Raw genomic sequence first — 24,611 nt, forward strand, 5'->3', positions numbered from 1 at the left:
CCAAGCCAGTAAATATAGATCTACATTATTCTTTTTACTGGCTGTGAATCATTAAGAAAAGGGGCTGTGGAGATTTAAAGACACCGATGGATAATGTGAAAGGTTAGTGAAGAATGGGACTTAATAAGGATAGAAACAAAAATCAGTTGCGGAATGGATTGTTAGTAGAAAATGGTTAGTTGTAAGGAAATTAATACTAGTAATTGAAATTCTGAGAGGGTGATGAGATTTGGAATAGTGGTTTGAGATGTGAATTAGTAGGAAAACAAAAGATAATTTGGGGGTATTAGGATCAGTAGAGAGTGGGGTAATTGAGGAAAGAGTAGGGAAAGGTAGTGATGTTGGCCTCTTTCCATATTGTCTCAACAATTAGGATCATATAGAATTCTGTTTCACAGTGGTAAAACAAGGCCTTGACATCAGTAATCATAAAATTGCCCTGAAATTCCATAAACTTACTTACCCAGGACCTTAAAGATTGGCAAAGAGACCCATTTGGAACTTGAGATAGCTCACAAGAGAACCCATTTTGGTGTGGGAATTTCAGGGTCTCCCCAGGGCGGCTCTCAGCACACCTGGGGGTCTGTTGCTGTGATTGGGAGCCTGAGGCTCTCGTGGCCTGCCATTCTCTTTCCTGCCTGGGACTTGGACTGCGGTTCTGGGGCAGGGGTAGACAGACTGGCTACAGCAGAAAGCCCTGGACCTACGTTTGCTAGTGGGCCCTGCCCGAGAGAGCTGTCATTCAGACCATGCAGACCCTAGTGGAGAGCCTGCAGAACATCAGGGCTCAGAGAGGCAGAAAACGTTCAGATTCTCTTCCCCTAGAGACCTGGCAAGTAGCCAGGTGAAATTTTGAAGCTAGTCCAGCAAATAAACGACATGCTTCTCTCAGGGAGTTAACTCCTTGGTTTCTGAGTCCCACACATACACCGTATTTCCCTGTCTTTGTTCCTTATGTGTGCAGTGCCCGTCCTCCCGCCTATTTTGTAATCCCTCGTCCCTCTCAGGTGTTGATAGTACTCGCCCCCAAAGGATAGTGATAGCTTAAGCCCCTAGTCAGACAGTGATAAATGAATGATTATCAGTAATCTCCCCATTTTCCTTCTCTCCATTCTCCTCTGATTGATTTTTATGCTCATTACTGTGATCTCTGTCATGTATTTCTTTATCCTCAGTGTTGTCATCTGGTTGGGAGATTTGAACTACAGACTTTGCATGCCTGATGCCAATGAAGTGAAGAACCTTATTAATAAGAATGACCTTCAGAGACTCTTGAAATTGGACCAGGTAATAACATTTTATTTTATAGGTACTTTCCTAGACAGCAGATAAAATTGTTAGGTTTATGAGTTAGACCCATGGGAATTGTGTCTTACTCTAGAAGTAGATGGAAAGGTCTCACTGTCTGGGGAAAACATTGTGACTAGTGATGCAGTGAATACACACAAGGTTTGTAGTGCTTTTATTAAGTGCTTGGATGGGAGGAGAGGAGATAACGTTAGTGATAAAAAGTCAATATAACATTTATTCATTAAGTCTTTATCAAGAAGGGATTTCAGAGATTTGTATAAATGAGTTGGAGAATGGGTGGGGTTAATTGGAGAACACTTCCTGGAGGAAGTGGGCCTTCAGCTATGTTGATGTGGTTTGGCAGATGGAACAGGGAAAGCTGCTCTATGATTACTTGGCAGGCTCAGCAACAGCTTGGAGGTAAAAGAGGGAGGCCCTGTGAGGGGATTGGGAGGCACAGAAGAGAAGTTTGTCTGGGAAAAATAGCACAGACCGTGGCCTAATGGGAACTGATTGAGAAGTTGGGGCTTGCTAGTTTATAGATGTTAAAACCTGTGTGAGAAGCATTGATATGGTAACATTTATATAAAACGATATTGAGGAACCTAGTTTTCTGTAAATTTGCCTTGGAGCCTGGCACAGGACTTGAATTTTTACTTTAGCATATGGATACTGGCTGCTAAAAGTGAATGCTTCTTATTGAGGGAAGAAAATGTTTCAACTTGATTTGAATGTCTTTAAATCCTAACGTGAGACTTTTGACCTTCAGACATAGTCAAAATTCCAGTGTTTTGCAGCAGAATGGTTTTTACAGTGAGCCTTTCTTGGCTGTGTCTACCTTCACATTGAGGTTGGCTGGCTAACTTTACATTTCTTCCTCTGTCCTGCCTCCAAAGGGGATACAATTGGAATAAGTTCTGAATCTTATGTAATTCTGGTAAAATATTTGAGTGAAGGTAACTTTCAAAACGATCTATTGGCTTGGCCGAAAAGTTCGTTCGGGTTTTCCACAAGATGTTACAGAAAAACCTGAATCAACTTTCTGGCCAACCCAATATAACTATTCACTGAATTTGGCTTTTGGAATTATCCAATCAAAATTTGTGTGCTTTTTTAAAAAACTAGAACTGTGCCCAAACTATTATATATAGGATGAATAAACAACAAGGTCCTACTGTATAGCACAGAGAACTATATTCAGTATCCTGTGATAAGCCATAATGGAAAACAATAGGGAAAAGAATATATATATGTATAATTGAGTCACTTTGCTGTACAGCAGAAATTAACACAACATTGTAAATCAACTGTACTTCAGTAAATTTTAAAAAACTGTGCTAACATCAGGGAACTTATGATTATTCAGGTTTCATTTTTTCCATTTTACCCTGACCACCATTAGCAATAAAAAATTGGTGACATGCTCATATGAGCATCCTGTCTGTGGGTGAGCTTAGATGCTGTTGGAATGTCAAAATTTAATTCATAAGGCACAGAAATTTTATGTATGTGCTCCGATAGTTGCAAAAAACTTAGATACTTAGAAATGGCTGATCAACCCAATTGTCACTTCTGTTAAGATGGTGTTACCCAGCTTATATGATACGTTTTTCTATCTCTAGCTAAATATTCAGCGCACACAGAAAAAAGCTTTTGCTGACTTCATGGAAGGGGAAATCAAGTTTATCCCCACGTATAAGTATGATTCTAAAACAGACCGATGGGATTCCAGGTAAAATAACAAGAACCTCCTCATGGAATAGGTTAAGCCCTGATCTTATTTCTGTCTCTCTGAATTGATGAAGGGCTGGGAAATTTTTAGTTCTTGCCAGAAACAGATAGAAAAACCTAATGGCTCAGTGCTGTTACAGAAGAGGTTTCAGTTTGTGTGTGCTCACAGGTGAGCTCACCTTAGGAGAGTGTGAACTGCTCTGTCAGGCTGTCGAAGTTTTACGAGCTGCCTGCGATGCCTTATTTCTCTCACCTCAGCAGACTTGCTTATTAGATTTTTGCCCTTTTGATCTTACCCCTATTTCCTTACCTGTTGCCCTGTTCTGGCTCTTTTCCCAAACTCTTTTTCAGCTCTTTAACTCAGGATACCAGAGGTGAAAACAAAGAGCCATGAAAGGTTCTTCCAGCACAGTGGTTCTCGATCCTGAGTTCACATTAGACTCTCTTGCCGGACTTTTAAAAATACCAGTGCCTGGGCCCGACCTCCACGACTGCCGGAGAAAGCTGAGAATCACTGTCTAGGGGGCCTGTTGATTTCCCGATCACCCCTAGTAAAGTGCCCCTGTCAGTATATGCCTGGTGACTGTTTGTCTTCTACCTACTATTTCTTCGTTTCCTATGGTTTCCTACCTGGCTGAGCCCAGAAGTTTGAAAGAAGAAAAGAATGCCTGGGCATAGTCAGCTTCTTTAGACTCAGAGAGCGCCAGGGTGGGGTGGGGAGGAGCCTGTCCCATCCTCCGAGGGAGCTGCTCAGCAAGTGAAAAGTGACTCTGACAGATCTTGTGCACATTGCCTTGTTTATTCCACTCACCTGACTTGAGAGTCAACTGAAGAGCTACTGATAAGAACTTTATTTGTGTCACCGTCTGGATCAGGTGTACAGGTGTTGCTTATTTTAATAGAATGATGAATAGGCTTTTTCCCTCCCCTTGGTATTCTTATGGGCTGTTATTTGTTCAGACGTGCACGCTTAGGTGTTAGTTCATCTTTATTAGAAGAAGCTCGACTTATCCATAAAAGTCCGGGTTTAAAGAAATCTCTATTACCCATCTCCAGTGAATAAGCCCAGTCTAGGAATATAGGATTGGATTTTTAGATTTTATTAGTTGTCTATCTGTTGTGAAGCATCATTGCTGTTGATAGAGCAAACAAAGAGGAAGTGTTCTGAATATAATCCTGTCCTTCTGAGGGTATTTTAAGAAGGTGCTATTCTGTTTTCCCCTGGGGCAACATTATTGAAGATATAATCCTAATCTTAGGAGCACCGTTTATTCATTCATTAGATAACTATTCATTGAGCACCTACTTTACATCAGATACTGTGCTAGGGGCTGAGAATGCAGTGACAAACAAGCAGACACAGTCCCTTCACAGAGCTTGCAATATAGTAGGGAAGATAATAGTTGGAGTCGTTAGGGAAGGAGAAGCAGATAACAAGAGGGCCTAACTCAGGTCTGAACCAGTGTGGTAGGTATTCCGTTCTTGTGTGGTATGTTATTCTAATTCCTTACTTTTTTTGCAGTGGGAAATGTCGGGTTCCAGCCTGGTGTGACCGAATTCTCTGGAGAGGAATTAATGTTAATCAGCTTCATTACCGGAGTCACATGGAACTGAAAACCAGTGACCACAAGCCTGTTAGCGCCCTCTTCCACATTGGGGTAAACACTTGTTTGTTCACGCAGTCGTTTGTGTGTTAAGTATCTATTCTTAGAGCGTTACTTAGACTCAGAACGGATCAGTAATTCAGTGAGCCATAAATGTTTTCATAACCAAATAATCATTTGCAGCATTGAGAAGTTAGTGCCCTTGACCCTCCTAAATGCTGTCCATATGGCCTTTTAGTGACCCAGATGTTTCTCATGCTGCATAATGGCTGGGTAGCACCCTTCACCTCCTAAAGTCGTTATACATAAAGAAGAGTTCAAAGCTAGGTTTTAAAGGATGAGTAGGTCCTCATCAGATAAATAGTAAGGAGTGGAAGCACTGGGAGGGAGGTTCCAGGTAGAGGGCTGGGGACACAGCAGGAACAAAGGCACAGACCAGTCAGAATACAACATAATCTGTATATAATGTTAAGAGGCATATTGTTAGTTCTACTAACTAAGATAGTGAAGCCTTCCCATCCAGGAGTACAGGTTTTAAATTTCTCTTTAACTCTATTGCATCCTGGGCTGGATTAATGTCCAGTTGTTTAATTTTTTGTCTCTGTTGTGAGTAAAGTTTTTGTTTTCTAGCTGTGTGTTATGAGTATGCAAGTTATATCTTGGGATCTTATTGACTTACTTTATTACAGCTAGTACATTTAGATTATTTCTTGCAGTTTTTCCAGACCTGCAGTCATGTAATCTGGCAGAACCTATATTGGGCAGTGCTTGATAGAATGGACGTTATAGCTAGACTGCTTAAATTTGCCTCCCAGCTCAACCACTTTCTAACTGTAACAATGGAAAATTTATGTAACATCCCTCTGACTCAGTTTCCTCCTCTATAAAATGGGAATAACAATGGTACCTACTTAAGAGGATTAATGAGGTAAGACATGCGAAGAGCACAGTAGGGTGCTCTTTCCTCTGTATGTATGTTGATTTTTTTGGCTTCTGAGATAGGTTCTCACCAATATGTCTTATCCTGCTCCTGTCTTAGAGGGGAATGACTTTGGGGCATTTCCTTTATGTACAAAATTTGCTCTTCATCTTAGAATAGATTCTAAATTTTATTGAGGCAATCATGACTTGACTTTTATCCATTTTGAAATTTTAAAATAATAATGAATAATAATAGTATGTGTTCCTCAAAAAGTAGCTAGTATGTGCCAGAGACTGTACTAGGCAATTTATACCCATCTCATTTACTCCTCACAACAATGCTTTGAGTTAAATATTTCTCATTTAACAGATGAGCAAGTGGAGAACCAGTGAGTTTAAATAAACTTCTTTAAGAGCATGCAGTTAGAAGGAGAGCTGAGATTCAAATCTTAAGCCTGTTTAATTCCCAAACTTATAGATGTTCTTTCTCCTACCCCCACAATGCCTGCAGAGTTCCAGAGAACTTACTGACTAGATATACCTTCAGATACTACTTTTAACCCACCTAATTTCTAGCTTGGGCTTGTGGACTGCCCTGTTTTCTTCATTTGAGTTCTCTTAATCCATTTTTAAAAGGATGTCTTTCCCCCAGACACTAACCTTTTTGGTTTCATCAGCTATGCTTAACTTTTCTGTTTGTATTTCTTTTCAGAACCTCAGAATATTTGTAATACTCCATACATATTAATTCAGAGCTCCCAGCAGGATATTTACAGTTTTTCGATGCTTTCTGTGTATTTTTGTGTGTCTTTAATAAAAGTCTACCTTTCTAGTTTTTAATACTTTTTAAATCACACAGGAATTAAAATGTGTTGGGGCTTCCCTGGTGGCGCAGTGGTTGAGGAGTCCGCCTGCCAATGCAGGGGACGCAGGTTCATGCCCCGGTCCGGGAAGGTCCCACGTGCTGCGGAGCGGCTGGGCCCGTGAGCCGTGGCCACTGGGCCTGCGCGTCCGGAGCCTGTGCTCCGCAACAGGAGAGGCCACAACAGTGAGGGGCCCACGTACCACACACAAAAAAAAGTATTTTCTCTTTAAAATAAAAATAAAAGTAAGCAAAATTCACTGATAAGGCTGAAGGTCTTCAGTGCCTCTTCTATCCCCTACTCCCACTTTTGCGCTAAACCCCACTCCCTAGCCAGGCCAACTACCCTTATGAATTTCTTTCTTTCTAGACCAGCACTGTCCAATAGATTTTCTGTGATGATGGAAATGTTCTAGATCTATCCTGTCCCATCCAGTAGCTATTACATGCAGGCAGCTATTGATCACTTGAAGTGTGACTGAGAGAACTGAACTTTCAATTTTATTTAATTTGAAATAATTTAAATTTAAATGTCCTTATGTGGCTACTGGCTATAATATTGGACAGCACAGTTCTAGACCTTTTCTGTTTACCCGTACACAATATGGTGGTGTTTTGTGTGTTGGTATTTATATATCATAAATGGTCTCATACTATATGTGTTGGTCTGCAACTTTTTTTTTAATTCAGTGGTGTATCTTGGAGAGCTATCCGTGTTATTGCATAAAGATCTAGCTCATTGTACATATTTCTTAATTCCTAATTTTATTGGTAATTTCCTTTTCTAAAGTGGATGTATCAAGTGGTGACATTCTGTGGTAACCTTTTCCCCTTCATTATCCTTACTGTGCATTAAGGGTTATGATCATGATAACCCATTGAGAAGAGCTTTGATTATTGGGTAACCACCCCATACTTTGGACTCTTGGGCACGCTATGATTAGAGGCTTTAAGAACCGCATTGTATTTCTTACCACCATTCACATCAGTGACTGTTAACAAAGGGACCAAGTGCTCAGGGGCCAATTAATTTCAGAAGACCTGCTGTGGGCTGGCTGAGATTAAGCTGAGATGGGGTTCCCACCCCTGCACTTGGTAATGGGATCTGTTGCATTGGTTCTTAGACTTTGGTGGACATCAGAATTGCCTAAAGAGCTTCAAAATGCATGGACCCCACCCCTTGGAGATTGCAATCAGTGAGCTGAGGCATCTGTATTTTTAAGACCTACCCCCCCCAAAAAAAAGACATACCCAAGTTGGTCCTGTCACATATCCAGTATTTTGGAAAGGGTCTTATGCTAGAGGTCCAGATATCACCTCTGCTATTAACTGTGGCAGTGAGCAACTTAGTTGATCTTTTTGTACCTTGATATTCTCAACTGTGAGAAGAATAATCCTTGCTTTGGTAGCCTCACAGATTGTTGTGAAAATAAGATGACATATGTAAAATACTTTTTGAAATAAAAAGTTGCAAAGGGACTTACCTGGTGGTCCAGTGGTTAATATGCCGTGCCTCCAATGCAGGGGTGCGGGTTCGATCCCTGGTCGGGGAACTAAGATCCCACATGCTGTGCGGTACAGCCAAAATAAATAAATAATTTTTTTTTTAAGTTGCAAAATGTTGAAAAAGAATTTAAAAAGTATAAAATTCCTCTTAATATAACACTGTAGTAGGCACCCTGGTGACACTAGTGATTGCTTACTCCTAAGTTCTCTAATCATTATGGTTCAGATATGTAAAAACCTCCACAGTCTGAGACGCAGCTTTGATGTCCTTATTTTCCACACTTTCTTTACAACCTCTACTGCATACATCAATCTTTTTTTTTTAATTGAGTTTGTGAAGTTTTCTATTCTAAAAAGAAACTGGGGCCTTAATAAGTGAAAATGCTATGTTAATTATGTTTGTTTTGGGCATCGATTTGTATAAAGTTTTAATAGTAAAAAGAAAAAGCACAGCTGTGTCAGGAAGCCGAAAGTGCTGTGTCAGATGGGAGTTTTTTCGATCTGTTAGGCAAGATGATTTGTTTATCGTCATGCTTTTACTCTGATCTGGGACATTTTGTATTGGCCGTTTTCTAAAATGGCCATAGGGTCTATTTACTAACATACTTTTATCATCATATAATCTGAGCATTGATATTATATTGGTATTATGATTCTTGGCATTGTGCATAACAGTTAATAGAGTTAAATGCTTTAGTCATGTTTTCTGCTGTTTCAGCACTTTATGATCATTGTTAGAAATAGTGATAGGTATGTTTTGATAGGTATGTCAGTTTGTATAGTGCAGGAAATAAGTTTTAGCACAATCGTCACATTTTCTCCACCACCACATTACTTAACAATGGAGCAAGAAAATGTTCTTCCCAAATATTTATTATTGCCAAGCTTCGTAGCACAGAGGTTTAACTTTTCCAAGAAGTTAACCAATTAACCTTACCTTTACCTTACAGTGTGTGATCCCATAATTTATGTTTGTTTTAGTGGCCTTTTTAAAGATGGTTAGACTCTTAGAGATATATAAGTTGAGAGCACATAAGACTAAAATAAGGATCTGTCTGTTTTTCTCAGGTAAAAGTTGTGGATGGAGCGAGATTTCAGAAAGTGTTTGAGGATGTTGTTTGCACCACAGTTTATTTGAAATGGTTGCTATAATGACCGGTTTTAAACTGTTAGGTAATCTTAAAGGAAGGTGAGCTACGCGTATGTAAGACTGAAAAGAGGGTTCATTTTCTTTCAGGTGAAGGTTGTGGATGAACGGAGGTACCGGAAAGTGTTTGAAGATATTGTACGCATCATGGACAGAATGGAAAATGACTTCCTTCCTTCCTTAGAACTCAGCCGGAGGGAGGTGAGCAAACACACACGGCTGCCCATCTGCTGCCCATCGTGGTCGCACAGGGGAAACCATGTTACTAGGAGAAGGCAACACTGCAAAGTCATGAAGACTGTGTGAGCTGAAGGCAGACTGCCTCCACTTCGGTCCCAGCACTGCCATCTAGTAGACGTGTGGCCGTGGGCGAGTGTCTTACCCTCTCAGGGCCACAGTTTCCTTTTTTGGATAAAGGGGAGGTTGTGAGGATTACCCGAGTTAATACATGCAAAGCCCTTAAAACAGCGCTGGACACAAAGTAAGCCCTCAGATGTTAGCTGCTCTTATTTAATATTTCAGAGTTGCTGGCCAATTCATATCTCAGGAACCAGGACTCGGTCAGGGATGCATGCCCTGACCCGAGGTGAGGTTATACTCTTAGGATCCCAGGAACAATCAGAGTAGCCTAGAGAAGTAGCAAGAGCTGCCTGGCTCCTTCTTTGCTGTTGTGAGAGGGGACAGTGGGTAGCTGGCTCGCTTGGCGAGTGCATCCGGCAGTTAATAATGACCTCATTCTTTATTCATATTCTCTATGGAATAATCCAACTGACTTTCTTCCCCTACTAGTGATGCATGTTTGTGTCTGTCTGTTATTCCCCAGTTTGTGTTTGAGAATGTGAAGTTTCGGCAACTACAAAAGGAGAAGTTCCAGATCAGCAACAATGGACAGGTTCCCTGCCATTTTTCTTTCATCCCTAAGCTTAATGACAGCCAGTACTGCAAGCCATGGCTTCGGGCTGAACCTTGTGAGGGCTACTTGGAGCCAAGTGAGTTTTCCCTTTACCATTGTCTCTGCTCGCAATGTACCATCCCCTCATGACTGCCATCCCCTCCCTTTGATTAACTTCTTGTTTTCTAACCATACGTCTCTCACCTTCACTGTCATTGTATTGGGGCTCCTCCCTCTTCCGTGTGTCCCATCTCTCCTTCATCACTTAATGATTTTTTTAGAGGACATTTCTTCTCTTGGTTCTCATCCCCTTTTTGCTTTTCCACTGGAGGTTTCTGTTATCATGTACCATCTCTTACATTTCAGATGAGACCGTGGACATTTCCCTTGATGTGTATGTCAGCAAAGACTCTGTGACCATCCTGAACTCAGGGGAAGATAAGATTGAAGATATTCTTGTCCTTCACCTGGATCGAGGCAAAGATTACTTCTTGACCATCAGTGGAAATTACTTCCCAAGTTGTTTTGGTACATCCTTAGAGGCTTTGTGCCGAATGAAAAGACCAATCCGAGAAGTTCCTGTTACCAAACTCATAGACTTGGTAAGAGGCATCCTAAGACATGCATATCCTTTAGATAGAATTTTCGCAGTGCTTAACTGATGTCCTCCTTCTCTCTGTGCTTCCTCTTTTGTCAGGGCTGGCAGGGGAAGTGGGGGGTGGATGGCAAGTGATAAATAAGAAAAAGAATGTCACTTTAACACGCCTTTCATTGGATTAAGCCTAAAAAGAAAGAGAAGGTAATATGTAATTGGCTCTTGTCAGGAATATGAGATAATACGAAGTTCACTGAATTAGATTAAAGCCTCCCTTCTCAAAGATTTATATCTTTGAGATATAAAGATATGCTTACTTGTTTTGCTCTTCATACTTTCAAGTCATTTTTGTATAAATTAGCATGTATGTGAGGTCCAGTAACGGGGCGGGGGGGTGGTATTATCCTCATTAAATATGTGAGAAAACTGAGGCACAGAGACAATAACTGGCCCAAAGTGGAATAAATTAGTGACAATTCTGTCGCCCAGATTTTCTGACTCCCAGTCCAGAGCCCCTCACTATATCATCATATCTAATCCAAGTCAGACTCAGCTGCTTGTTGGAGCCCAGGCCATAAGTGAACCTCAGAGTACCTGCCTCAGAACCCCCAGGGGTCCTTACACAAGTGCAGGCCCCTCCCCCCAGTCACCTCTGGCAACGGAATCAGAATCTTAGGGTGCGAGGCCTGGGGATCTGCATTTTATCAGCATCCTGGATGATTATAATATGCACTGAAGTTTGATACAAGTTTAATGTGACTCACTCAAGAAAAGAAAGGAGGAGGATTTCTCTTTCCCGACACCAAGCTATAATATCAATGTCCTTATGGAGGAAATGCTTATTATCTTCAGGAACGAAAATTAATTTAGCAACAAGTTCACTCTGTTAAGAACCTTTCTTGTAAGTGAAAATATTGTTGGATTTGTGTGCAGACCTCTTTGGGCTATGCCTACTCTTGGTCTTTTACCAAAGAAAATTAGATGGTGTGACAGCCCTGTGTTATCATTACCATTAGTATTCACATTGATCCTTTTGGCCTAGCCGGAGCAGTGATTGTATCATCTAGCGGGGAGGGCTAGGCCAGCGGGCAGGCTGCTGGCTTGCTGGAGTGTGATCTGTTCTGTTGCCATGGAATTGTTTTAGCGATGACTCAGATGGCAGATTAAAACCCTTGAGTTCAGTCCCAGCATTCTTTCTTGGAATTATGCTTGTTTCCCTAGAGCCCTCATGACTGAGTGTATTAGCCCTGGTTGAGAGACAACCATTTTTTTTTCAGAAATTCATATCCTGACATTCTGTTATTTTTCAGGATACTTATTTTTTCTTCTACCACCATATTGCTATCTTTTGAATGTATTATTTCACCTTTTAGAATATGTTCTAAATGAAGTTGTCTCCCTTTCTTTTCCCTACCCCTTGCCTCCATCCCAGACACCATTTCCCAGCTTTCTCTTTCCCAACTTTTATTATGAAAATGGCAAATGTGCAGAAGAATTGAAAGAACAGTACAGACACTCACATGCCTTATACACATATACTGACATATACTTACTTTTGCTATACCATTTGAAATTAAGTGGTGATGTGTCACTTCACCAGTGAACACTTTGGCCTGCCTCTCTTAAGAAAAAGAATAACTTCTATGTCAGCACAGTGCCATTATGACACCTAAGAAAACTAACTACTCGGTATTCAGATTTCTCCAGTTGTCCCAATAATTTCTTTCATAGCTTTTGTAAAGCCAAGATCCGACCTGGGTTCATGCAGTACATTTGGTGAGGTCTCTGCAGTCTCTTTTAGAGTAGAACAGTTCTTTCCTTTTTTCTTTAATGACTTTGCCTTTTAAGAGTCCAGGACAATTGTCCAGTCAGGGGTCTGCCATTTCCTAAATTTGTCTGATTGTTTCCTCTTGGTAATTTTTAAACCTGTCTTTTTGTACTCCCTCCTCCCACCTTATTTCCTATAAACTGGAACTATTTGGTCAGAGTTGGCAGACACATTATACTGCCCTTTACTGCAATTGTCCCATATTAATTAAAGTGACAAGAAGGAGACTCAACCAGCATTAAAATTGTTTATTTTATTTAAAATATTATCAAGTAATTCAACCACATTTGACCATGAATAGAAAGTAATCAAAATCTTTAGTGGAGTTAATGGCTCTGTAGGAAGCCTTTTTTCTTGTGCACACATGATTCAAAGTTTTAAAAAATAGAACCCGGATCATTTTTCATTACAGAATTGCTGAGTTCTTCTTAAACTGTATGTGTGTGGTCACCATTTATTCTGTTAAAGCTTTTATTTTGTAGGATTTAGGGTTCTGATTCTTTTCACAGCCTGTTGCATTTACTAAATCCCTGGATCTCATTGATGAGGAAATTATCCATATTAGTGTGGGGCAGTAAACAAGAAATCTAAGATTATCTGTACCCCATTTGTAATACCTTCCCAGTCTGTTTTGGCTTGATTTTGACCTTCTGAAATGTTTTCTTAGGTTTGTTTATTCATGCTTGTTCCAAGACCCAAGATGATATTTCAAATCCCATGAGACAAGGCTATTAATAATGATACCTGTTGTCCTTTTTTGTATTATTTACTCTAAAATTTGAGTGAAACCAAAAATGAGCTCAGTGCCTGTGTTGACTCTCCCTGTACTGTTTTCACGAAGATTCTTGTGCCACATGCTCTTTCCCCCAAATGCAGAATAAAGTAACTGGCGTAAGTCCTTTTCATTCTTCCTGATAGTGACTTTGCCACTACTAGAACTGTTGGGATTAGCACAGGTGGCAAACAGGGGAGAATCTGTTTGTAATTATCTTTATTCTTTTCCAGAATTAAGATAGATGTCTCTGGTTTATTAATTAGCATATTAAGTAGCATATGATCGTCAATATTTATTCATTATACATTGGATGCAAACTACTATGGAGTTTATATGGGTTCTTATAGTTTAAGAAAGTTTACTTGTATGTACAATATGGCTAAATTCTAAATCGAGGTTAGTAGGGAGTTTGGTTACAGATAATCTAAACATTAACTACCTTTATTGGCTCATGTCCAGTGTATTTAGTAAGTCAATATTTTGGAAAGTCACTTAGAATGAGAGTTGTGGAGCTTGTAATTTGTATCAACAATAGATTCCTTTCCTGTGCTGTTTACTCAAGCCCTTATATGCTATAAAAGCTTATTGATTGACCAGCTAATCTCTGTGAAAATCAGTCTCAGATTCAGCCTGTTTTGGTGTGTGAAGGTGGTTAAGTAGGGTGGGAGCAGTGGATAGAGAGTCTTTTTTTAATATTTACATATGTTATTACTCTGCTTTATGTTATTTTTTAAACTTATTATATTTTATTTTTGGCTGCATTGGGTCTTCGTTGCTGCACATGGGCCTTCTCTAGTTGTGGTGAGCAGGGGCTACTCTTCTTTGCTGTGCACGGGCTTCTCACTGCAGTGGCTTCTCTTGTGGAGCACGGGCTCTAGGCGTGTGGGCTTCAGTAGTTACGGCGCATGGACTCAGTTGCGGCGCGCGGGCTGTAGGGTGCGCAGGCTTCAGTAGTTGTGGCACGCAGGTTCAGTAGTTGTGGCTCGCGAGCTTTAGAGCACAGGCTCTGTAGTTGTGGCACATGGGCTTAGTTGCTCCGTGGCATATGGTATCTTCCTGGACCAGGGATCGAACCCGTGTCCCCTGCGTTGGCAGGTGGATTCTTAACCACTGTGCCACCAGGGAAGTCCCTTTTTTCTTTTTTTTTTTTTAAGAAGATGTTGGGGGTAGGAGTTTATTAATTAATTTATTTATTTTTGCTGTGTTGCGTCTTCGTTTCTGTGCGAGGGCTTTCTCTAGTTGTGGCAAGCGGGGGCCACTCTTCATCGCAGTGCGCGGGCCTCTCACTATGGCGGCCTCTCTTGTTGCAGAGCACAGGCTCCAGACGCGCGGGCTCAGTAGTTGTGGCTCACGGGCCTAGTTGCTCTGTGGCATGTGGGATCCTCCCAGACCAGGGCTTGAACCCGTGTCCCCTGCATTAGCAGGCAGATTCTCAACCACTACGCCACCAGGGAAGCCCCCCCCTTTTTTCTTTATAAATTAACACTTTTGCTCTTTTTTTTTAGCATTTGTTTATTTTTCATTTATTTATTTATTTTGGCTGCACCGGGTCTTAGTTGTGGCATGTGGGATCTTCACTTGCAGCATGTGGGCTTCTTAGTTGTGGCATGCAGGCGGGATCTAATTCCCTGTCCAGGGATCGAACACAGGCCCCCTGCATTGGGAGTGTGGAGTCTTACCCACTGGACTTCCAGGGAAGTCCCAGGGGATAGAGAGTCTTGAAGTCAACAGATGAGTTTATACTGGAGCCAGAGGGCATCTAGATCCACCGGAAGTCTTTAATGAGTTGTATGTGGCTGTAAATGGACACATTTGGAGGAACATTCTGGTTTGCATGTAGACTGGACTAGTAGAGAGGAAGCCAGGCTTGAACCCATCAGTTAAAGGTTTGGCTTGTAAATACAGAGGTGAATAAAGTTGAGGTGTGGGGGAACCAGCTGTATTTGCTTGGGGACATGTCTATTAGGAGAACAGTATGAAAAATTTGAAATAACACGAATAACAACTTGGTGATGAATTTGTCCCCAGTGATCTCTCCAAGTAGGTGTTTACTTTGTCTTACTGATCTAACGACCCATTTCTTATCCTGTTAAGTGTATGGTTTGTGTTTCTTTTTATATTTCACATGAACGAATCCTTTCTAGAACTTCAGTATCCATTCAGTTTTCTGCTTTTTATTTTTAAATTTGAATCTGCCTCTAATTGACTCTTTTTACATGATTTTAGCTGCATTTACTACCGGGAAAATTCCTCTAAGGGTGAATGCTGGGATGAAGAATGATTTGCAGTGCATTTGTAGTATGCCAGTGTTGCCCCGCTGGGGACTCCTGAACGTTTTTCCCTTTTTTAATGTGATCAACACGTAGCCTTTTGCAGAAAGTGGGCAAGTCAGCTGAACTAAGTGATTAGCAGCACCCTTAGGACTGCCTTAAGAGAATTCTCTTTACTAGTGGGAGCTAATGGTGTTTCTATTTTCAGAGTTGAACCTAGACTTGAAATAAATATAATTTACACCTACTTTATGCCTGAAGCCAGAGAAGTAAACTCTCAGTGTAAATCTGCTGCCCCTCCACCAGTATAAAAGTCCTTTTGATTTCAGAGTTTTCTCTTGAATCCATTCATTTTTTAAAATATTTTTTATTATATTATTTTTAATTGTATTTATTTTATTTTTGTCTGTGTTGGGTCTTCGTTGCTGCACGAGGGCTTTCTCTAGTTGCGGCGAGCAGGGGGCTACTCTTCATTGCAGTGCACGAGCTTCTCATTGCGGTGGCTTCTCTTGCTGTGGAGCATAGGCCCTAGGCATGCAGGCTTCAGTAGTTGTGGCACACAGGCTCAGTAGTTGTGGCTTGCAGGCTCTAGAGTGCAGGCTCAGTAGTTGTGGTACACAACTTAGTTGAGGGCTTAGTTGCTCCGCGGCATGTGGGATCTTCGCGGACCAGGGCTCGAACCCGTGTCTCTCCTGCATCGGCAGGCAGATTCTTAACCACTGCGCAACCAGGGAAGCCCCATTCTTTTTTTTTTTTTTTTTTTTTTTTTTTTGCGGTACGCGGGCCTCTCACTGTTGTGGTCTCTCCCGTTGCGGAGCACAGGCTCCGGGCGCGCAGGCTCAGCAGCCACGGCTCACGGGCCCAGCCGCTCTGCGGCATGTGGGATCTTCCTGGACGGGGGCACGAACCCGCGTCCCCTATATTGGCAGGCAGACTCTCAACCACTGCGCCACCAGGGAAACCCCCCATTCATTTTTTAAAAAATATTATGTTCCCATTATTAGTTGAGGTGCTTGCTCTCTCCTGCTTGACCTACGTCAATAGCGTTTTAACAATTCCCTTCGCCTCTATTTCTCTAGCCTTCTATTTTCCCTCTTCAGGGCTGTCGGACTGATCTTTCTGTAATACAGCTTTGGGGCCTATCACTTCCTTGCTTAAAGTTAGGCATGTGGCTCCCCCATGCCTGCTGAATACAATCCAAATTGCTTTACCTGTCATTCAAGGTCCAGCAAAGTCTGACTTCAACACACCTTTTTAGATGTATTTCCTACTATTTTTCTCATTATCCCCTCCTGCTCCCCATAAACCAGATGACTAACTCTTCCCTAATCTCACCTTGTGATTTACCTTCTCTGCAACTTTGTTTATTTCTGTCTCCTCCCACTTGTAATGTCCCCACCCCATTTCTGCCCTTTAAAATCCTGTGCATCTTTCAAGGGCTAGTTAGGTTGCATCACCATTGTGAAAAAGTCCCCTGACAGCCCCAGTTGAAAGCCATCTCTCTTTCCTTTGAACCTCTGGTTTTTTGTTTGTTTGTTTGTTTTAACCATTTATTGAGAACTCATATTGGTGAATTACAGTAATGCCAGGCCATAAATTCTGGGAATCCTTACCCCAATTCAGTTGTAAGCCCGAGTCAGGGACTGTGTCTTTCCCCTCGCTGTAGCCTCACTTTTCATACCCCCCCCACCCCTCAAAGACATTTAGTTCAATGCCTTGCACTGGTAGATAGTCAATGCCCGAAGAAAACCTTTTGGAGGGCTTGGTTTGACAGGTTAGTATATAAAAACTCTGCCTGGCTTTACTCATCATATCATGTGGCACATATTCATAGGAGGGAAAATAGAGAAGTCTGTCAGACAAGCAGATTCTCTATTTGTTAATAAGTAGTTCTAAATTTTAAAAAAGGTTGTGCTCCAAAATTTAGTTAAGTTAGATGTTTGGCACTCAGAATTAACTTCCACATTAAAAAGTGTTATAATTACAATACTATGAATACTGTATACTTTTTAAAGCACTGTTACTCTGATTATTTTTATTTCATTCTATATATGGTATTTAAAAGTCTAGGTAAACCTACAAGAGCATGTTTAATTCATAATGTACCTAATAATACTAAAAACCCTACCCAGCATATATAACAGTCATTTGGGACAAATGCATTCAGCGTTACTACTTGGAGTATCAGGGAACACATATTTCCCCACCTCCAACCTCCTGCACATCTGTGAAGGTAAGATCAGGATTTTTCCTTTTACTCTCAGACCGAGACGTGGGATTTATATCCAAGTTCTTGGTGGCCCATGGCGGGGTTGCGAGTTGCTGGGGAGGTGCAGGGAGCTTTGAGAGACCAGGCCAGCTGCTGGCATACTGCGCCACCACTGCCCCACACCCCCCGTGTTTTAGACTGCTTCCGTGTCCCTGTGAGGTAAATGTTATTATCCCTGTTTTAGAGATGAAGAAACTGGGGCTCTGTGAAGTTTACTAACTTGCCTGCAGTCTGTACAAAATAATAAGAGGTAGCGTGAAGATTTGTACCCAGGACTGACACCCATGCCTGTACTCTTTCCACTAACCCTGCTGCCTTATAACTGTCTTTAGCCTGCTGGGAGTAAAATACATTCTCCAGCTTTCCCCTGCCTCTCTGTCTAAGAAGCAGTCAGTTTATCCTTTTTGAGTTATCTAAGGGAGCATAGTGGTAATGACTGTGGAGTCAGTCAGACCTGAGTTCTAATCCTGATTCTGCCACTTAATACCTAATAGTGTGACTGTGGGCAAATGATTTAATCTCCCAGAGCCTCAGTTTCCTCATCTGTAAAACGGGAATAATATCTACTTTGTGCATATGTGCAGACTAAATGACATTGTATAAGAGCCCATTGCAGTTACTGCTACATGGCAGATGCCTCCTAAGTGGTGGCAGTAGTTACTGTCGCTGTTGTCATTGTTACATTGTAATAATAGCACAAAAGACAGAGGCGATTAAAAAGGTACCTTCTTCCCTCTCCCCTGCTTCTCTTTTTTCTCTTATACTCTATAGGAAAACACAGTAGGGGATAATGATGGATCTTGTGGTCCACAAAGGTCTGAAATGAAATGAATTTGCATTTCAGAGGGACTTCCATATTTGAGGACTCTAGGGGCCCTTGAGGAGGGGAGACGGTACCGGGTGATGGAAAGGAGTGTGAGATACTGCTTGGGAGGCTAGCTAGGGTGAGAGGCATGGCAGTGGAGAGGAGAGAAGCTTACCATCTCCTGAATGGCCACTGTCGGGCTCACAGCCAAATTCTTCCACTGAAGTGGCGTCAGGGTGAGCGAGGTGCCACACAGCGCAGCGGCAGGGCCTGCCTCCAGGCAGCACGGGAAAAGGAAATATCAGTGGGTGTCTGGCTGGCTCAGCTGGCAGCTGCCAAAGGACACAAAAGTCTAGGACTGGACATGTATGTTTCTTGAGCGATAGACTCAGTATACTGCACAAAATTTGAATATGCATGATAGAGAACTTTGCATATGAGAATGTGTTCCATTTTCAATCATGATTTTTTGAAGAATTTAAAGCCGTTTAAAGTGTATGTATCTAGTGAGGTAGTGCATTCTAATAATACTGATCTGTTTCTAATTCTGTAAATTAATTCTAATCATTTTCTATCTGTCAATGACTTTCTTTTCCTGCTCTGCTCTCAGGAAGAAGACAGCTTCCTAGAAAAGGTAATGCAATCCATTGGCGGTTATGTGTTTCCCTGTGCTTGATTAACATTTAGCCATGGTCCCTGGAATTTATCCCGAGGCTTTCCCATATCAGACACCTCTGACTCCATGAGAATCCCCCAAAGTCCTGCTAGCTGTCTTTAAGTGTGTCTGAAGTACATGAAAGATTTATTTTACTGCACCAGTCAAGTCATTGAGACCCAGTACATAAAAGCAATAGGACTCAAGGTTCCAGATTTGTATTTTTGAAATAAGAAGTAACTAAAGAGCTGTCTTGATGTATGTGAAAGCTTGTGAGATGGAGGAGGGTACCGTTTGCCATTTTCCATTTCTGATGATAGTAAAAGCAGAAGTGAATTTCTGTTGCATTAAGAGTGATTTGGGGGAAGTGATAATAGTGATTAATTACTGAAAGAATACACAGGTACAATCAAGAAATAGATCATAGACTAGAATCCTACAGCTGAATGAGATCATAAAGGATCGTCTGGTAGAGCTCCCTGCCTTCAGACAGGGTAAGGTGTCTTCTCCATTCTAATAGACAACCAAGGCCCAAGAAGGTTAAAAACCTCGCTGAAGTTATACTGCTCCTGACATCAGGGGTATGGGGCAAAGGGAACTAGAACCTGGGTCTTCGGGATACCCAGTGAAAGAACCGAGCGAACGCTCCTTCTGCGGTGCTTTGCCACCTCTCCATCTTCAAGCTGGAGTGTGCCTGGCTCCACACAGGGCCATCCGGTAGAGAAACATGGGCTTGAAAAACATTCTTTTTTTAAAAATGTTGAACCTTCTTTTAATTTATTTATTTTTATTTTTGGCTGTGTTGGGTCTTCGTTTCTGTGCAAGGGCTTTCTGTAGTTGTGGCAAGCGGGGGCCACCCTTCATAGCGATGCACAGGCCTCTCCTGTTGCGGAGCACAGGCTCCAGACGTGCAGGCTCAGTAGTTGTGGCTCACGGGCCCAGTTGCTCCACGGCATGTGGGATCTTCCCAGACCAGGGCTCGAACCCGTGTCCCCTGCACTAGCAGGCAGATTCTCAACCACTGTGCCACCAGGGAGGCCCTTGAAAAACATTCTTAAAGTACTTTCACACAGTATCTAACGTGACCTCCCCATTTGGTGGAGTTTAATGCAGTTTGTTGGTGGAGATGGTGTACTGTTTTTGTGCTTCAGTTAATAGCACTAACGTTACAGAGTGTGAGTTTATCAGGCACTAAATGTGTCCCATTGAAAGAAGAAGACAAAGCATGCCTGGTTTCCCTTTGAAAGTTAGAGTTCAGGATAATTTGTGGACTTTTTAAAAAGTATTGTTTCTTGTGCATAATCTTTCTCTAGACTTCAGAGATACAAGTATGACATTTCATATTATCACACATGAATTTGAAAATGGATAGTGGATGGTGTATATAACCTACTGGCATTTTATTAACCTTTTGAAACCACTAAGGATTGAGACGGCTCTGCTTCCCAGCCCTTCCCTGTTAATAGCAGGCCATGTGTCTTTTCATCTTGAACAGTGCCTTGTGTTGCCTTAATGCCTTAGTACAGGAAGAGTGCTAATTGGATGTCAGATTTTTTAAAAAGTACATGAATCAGTGCTGAATAATTTATATGTGGTAAGTTTGAAGGTGTCTGCTAAGCAATCTGTACCTGTGTTGCACTTGGTCCAGAAAGTGAGCAGAGCGCATTATGGACAGTGTTTTGGCTCATATATCATCTGGATGCCTGGATTTAATACTTGCAACTGGAAAGAAGTTAGTGGGTGAGCCACTGATAGAAGGTCTGGCAAGTATAGGAAATGTGAATATCAAGTGATAGATTCCCAGGGAAAGAAAGAAAGGAAGCAAAACAAATGTGAAGAAGATAGATTTTAAATGATAACCAACTGTCATGCTGCCTTCTCTTCCTTATTCCCTTAGAAAGGTGCACAGTGGCTTTAAAAGGTCACCAGTGCTTATTGAAGAATAGAACGTCAAGAAGAACCCTCTGCTCTGTTCTAGTGTACACACTATCTGGAAGTAATGAAATGCTTCTCTTCTTTCCCTTAAAGTGACACGGCTAAATAAGGGTTGTGGATCAAATTTACAGCATTTCCTAAATTTGAACATATATATGACCTTAAGCCGGAGGTGTAGGAGGGGGAAGATGCCAAAAATTGGTCACTATTTTCTCCACTAGATTTTTTATGAAGGCTGCCTTCAGATGCCTTTTAAGCTATTTCAGATATCTTTTTGGTATAATTTATATTTGACTATATAAACATAAGATAATTGAATTTATTCCCCATTTTCAAGTTCAGATTTAGTTACTGATCTAATTTATGTCACTTCTGGGTTTTCCTCTGAGATTCTTTCAGGAGAATCTAACATAGAGTAGAAAGTTAGGTGAAAGGAGTCAAAGCCCCAAGAATTCTTTGCTGAGCTATTACTATAAAGAATAACTTCTGGACTCAGAGCCTAGACTTTTCATGGTATTTCTGGCTCTTGGTATGCTGTATTCAGTTTACTATTTTTGGATCTTAAGACTTTGAGTTTTAGTGCCTTAAGATTAGACCTTCTATCAAGCCTGAAATATTCATGTAGGTAGGTCTAATGTGAATTGTCTTTCATTCCTGAGGACCAGAGAATATCATTTAAATCAGCAATGCAAGCTCTGACATTTGTGGTAAGACCTGAAAGAAGAATAAGTTAAAAGTCACCACCACCAACAAAAAAAGTCAACAAAAACCTAAGTAGGTGCCGCTCTCTCAAAGTGCTCTGTTGACAATTGTAATTTAATGGTCCATGAGTCTCCGGTGGTGTGTGGGCTCTACCGTGACTGTATTGCTGGTTCTCAGTGTCACCCTTGAAAGGATTTACAGCACACAATGCACCCACGTGATAAACATAATAAACCCAAGTGGAATGCTTAATGGTTAAGTGAAGCATCTGGAAAAGGAGATCATTTAACTGTGGGAATCCGTATCGAGTGCCTTCTGACCAGGAGTGTCCCAGTGAGAAAAAATGAAAAGTCTTAAGAGGTGAAGATCAGATTATACCCACATAAGCAGAATTTGAGGGAGATTGTTACACATAGAAGTTTTCATTGAGACCCTTTTGATTCTCACCCCTTTTTATCTATTAGGAGAAATCCCTGCTGCAGATGGTTCCGTTGGATGAAGGTGCCAGTGAGAAACCTCTTAAGGTCCCCAAGGAGATCTGGCTCCTGGTAGATCACTTATTCAGACACGCCTGTCACCAGGTGAGTGAGAGTGGGCCTGCCCTGGAACTTTGGAAGGTGTGTGAGTCCAGTGGGAAATGATAATACCTCACGTCAGTATATACAGTGCTTTTAACTTTCCCAAGCCACCTCCGCAGAGCAGCACTGTCATATCAGATTGCCTGGGCAGATGGAAGTATCCCCGTTTACAGATGTGAGAGCTGAAGCATGCAAGCAAGGTGATTTACCTAAGACCACGGCATAAGAGTAATGGCGGAGCAGGGCCGAACTCCTCCCCTGTCTCCTGGCTACACATGCTTTCCCCTGGACTGCTGAGCACCTGAATCTGTAACGCCTGCTTTAGCTGTCATGGAAGCATTGCAGATTTCAAAGTCCAAAGCAAACTTCGAGCCCATTTCTTTAATTTGGTCCTCACTTTTCAATCCTATCTAAAATACCTGCCACCCCTAACACATTCTTCCAAAAAAGAAAACTTTCATGGGACTAAATTGAAAGATAATGTTGTCTTACCTATGGACAAGTGAAGAACTTGAAGGCAAGGTTTGGTATGGACATGCCCTTTTACTCCTGCCCTAGCATTCTGTGTATCAGTATTTGAATGTGGTTCCATGTTTGGACTCTGCCTTCTACTTGTCAGGAGGCTAGAAGTGGGAACACCTGGTCTCCCCATGGAGTCCTCTAGTCCCCTGCCATATCAGGTGCAGGCTGAAACCTTTGAAGATAATTTTCTAGTTTGAAATAAAATTTCAGACGGATTATAGAGATGATAAAGGGAAAAGGGGCCATTGTCACACCTTTTATATATTAGGAACATATTCGTGTTCCTAAGCACGAATATGCACCTCACCCTGCCCTTTGCTTCCTGCTGCTCTCCTGATGCCTGGGTGATCATCAGAACCTTAGTGCTGATCATTTTGCCGTGTTCCATTCATTGTGACCTCTTTGGTAGGAGGACCTGTTCCAAACCCCTGGAATGCAGGAGGAGTTACAGCAGATCATTGATTGTCTGGATACCAGCATTCCCAAGACAATCCGTATCCTTTTCGACAAAGGCTTAGGAAGCTGGACGTGTACTTGCCCAAATTCTCCTTCCCACCTACATTTGATTTGTTTTCCATCTTTATTTTCTTTGTAGCTGTCTTTCATTATAAGGTAATCATTGACTGTACAGTTAATTCCTCTCAGGAACTTTCGACCTTTCTCCTTATCAGACTCTTACAAAAAGGAATCAAGGGTTAGATAATGACGACTTTTAATTGGCATGGGACATAGGACCCACAGCCATGGTGCTTTTCTGCTTTAAGCCAATGATCACTCCTGTCACCAGGACAGGGAGGAGGATAGGAAACATTGGTGACTAGTTTCCAGTGTGAACTGTCATTCTGCAGGCCACATTCCCTTGACTTTCAAGTTGGGCCAAACCTCCCAAGAGTCTTTGATCAATTCTGTAACAACTCAGCTGCAGCATATGTGGACCAATAAAATATCAAACCCCAATTAGGATCAGGGTGCTCTGAATAAGAGGAAGGAAACCATCCCTGAGGGAGCTTGAGGAAGGGAGAAAATCGGGTCTAAGTGTGGCCTTTTCCTTGGGGCCTCTTTCCCTTGACGGGAGTCAATCCAGCTGGCAGTAATCACTCAGTGGCTGAGGCGCTGCTCATTTTCCTGGAAGCCCTGCCAGAGCCTGTCATCTGTTATGAGCTCTATCAGCGATGCCTCGACTCTGCTCAGGATCCCCGGATCTGCCGACAGGTGAATTTTATTGCTCTGAGAATGTGTTTGAAGCATGTTCCCCCACAGAGAAATCATTGATTTTTACCAAACCAGCTGGGCAGCCAGCTGTGTGATAGGATGGGTCTGGTTCTCTTGTTCATGGCAGGGCACCAGCATTGAGAGTTGGGACCCTTAAATTTTAGGTTGTGTTATTTCCTATTATATTTGCCACCCTTTTCCAGTTGACCTATTGAGTAGGGTGGATACCTCTACTCTGGGGTAAGATTAGTGAAACAGATCGTACATGGGATTCTGGATGACATGACCAGGAATGGTGGGTGACACTTGTGAGCCTTTCTTTTTGTCTTCTTGGTGTTTGTTTTTAATCTTGAAATGATTTTGATGCACAATAGCTGAGAATACCTCTGAATCAGACTAGTGAGTATCGGGAAGTGCTGCCACCCATGCTAAATGGCATTGCAGAGAAAACCACAGCCACCTGCCTAGGGAGATGGGAAAAGACCAGGCTAACACCCGTCTGCTCCTGAGGC

The 24,611-nt window shown here is 41.8% G+C and overlaps 1 protein-coding gene across 3 annotated transcripts in view; it reads left to right on the top strand.

The window, feature by feature from the left end:
* Positions 1–24,611, top strand: part of OCRL (OCRL inositol polyphosphate-5-phosphatase) — a gene marked incomplete at both ends in the record, with an annotated part of 53,765 nt that overhangs the window by 28,459 nt on the left and 695 nt on the right. For 2 of the 3 annotated variants that reach the window (XM_079727290.1, XM_079727291.1), the window contains 10 exons: positions 1,176–1,287; positions 2,913–3,022; positions 4,544–4,679; positions 9,152–9,262; positions 9,885–10,050; positions 10,320–10,555; positions 19,106–19,129; positions 22,252–22,368; positions 23,297–23,381; positions 23,972–24,099. In XM_079727290.1, the coding sequence (XP_079583416.1) occupies positions 1,176–1,287; positions 2,913–3,022; positions 4,544–4,679; positions 9,152–9,262; positions 9,885–10,050; positions 10,320–10,555; positions 19,106–19,129; positions 22,252–22,368; positions 23,297–23,381; positions 23,972–24,099 (1,225 nt within the window). The remainder of the gene's footprint in view (positions 1–1,175; positions 1,288–2,912; positions 3,023–4,543; positions 4,680–9,151; positions 9,263–9,884; positions 10,051–10,319; positions 10,556–19,105; positions 19,130–22,251; positions 22,369–23,296; positions 23,382–23,971; positions 24,100–24,611) is intronic. The other variant, XM_079727292.1, reaches the window with a different exon arrangement.

The sequence above is a fragment of the Hyperoodon ampullatus genome (genome assembly GCF_949752795.1).
Source record: "Hyperoodon ampullatus genome assembly, chromosome: X".
Lineage (NCBI taxonomy): Eukaryota > Metazoa > Chordata > Mammalia > Artiodactyla > Ziphiidae > Hyperoodon > Hyperoodon ampullatus.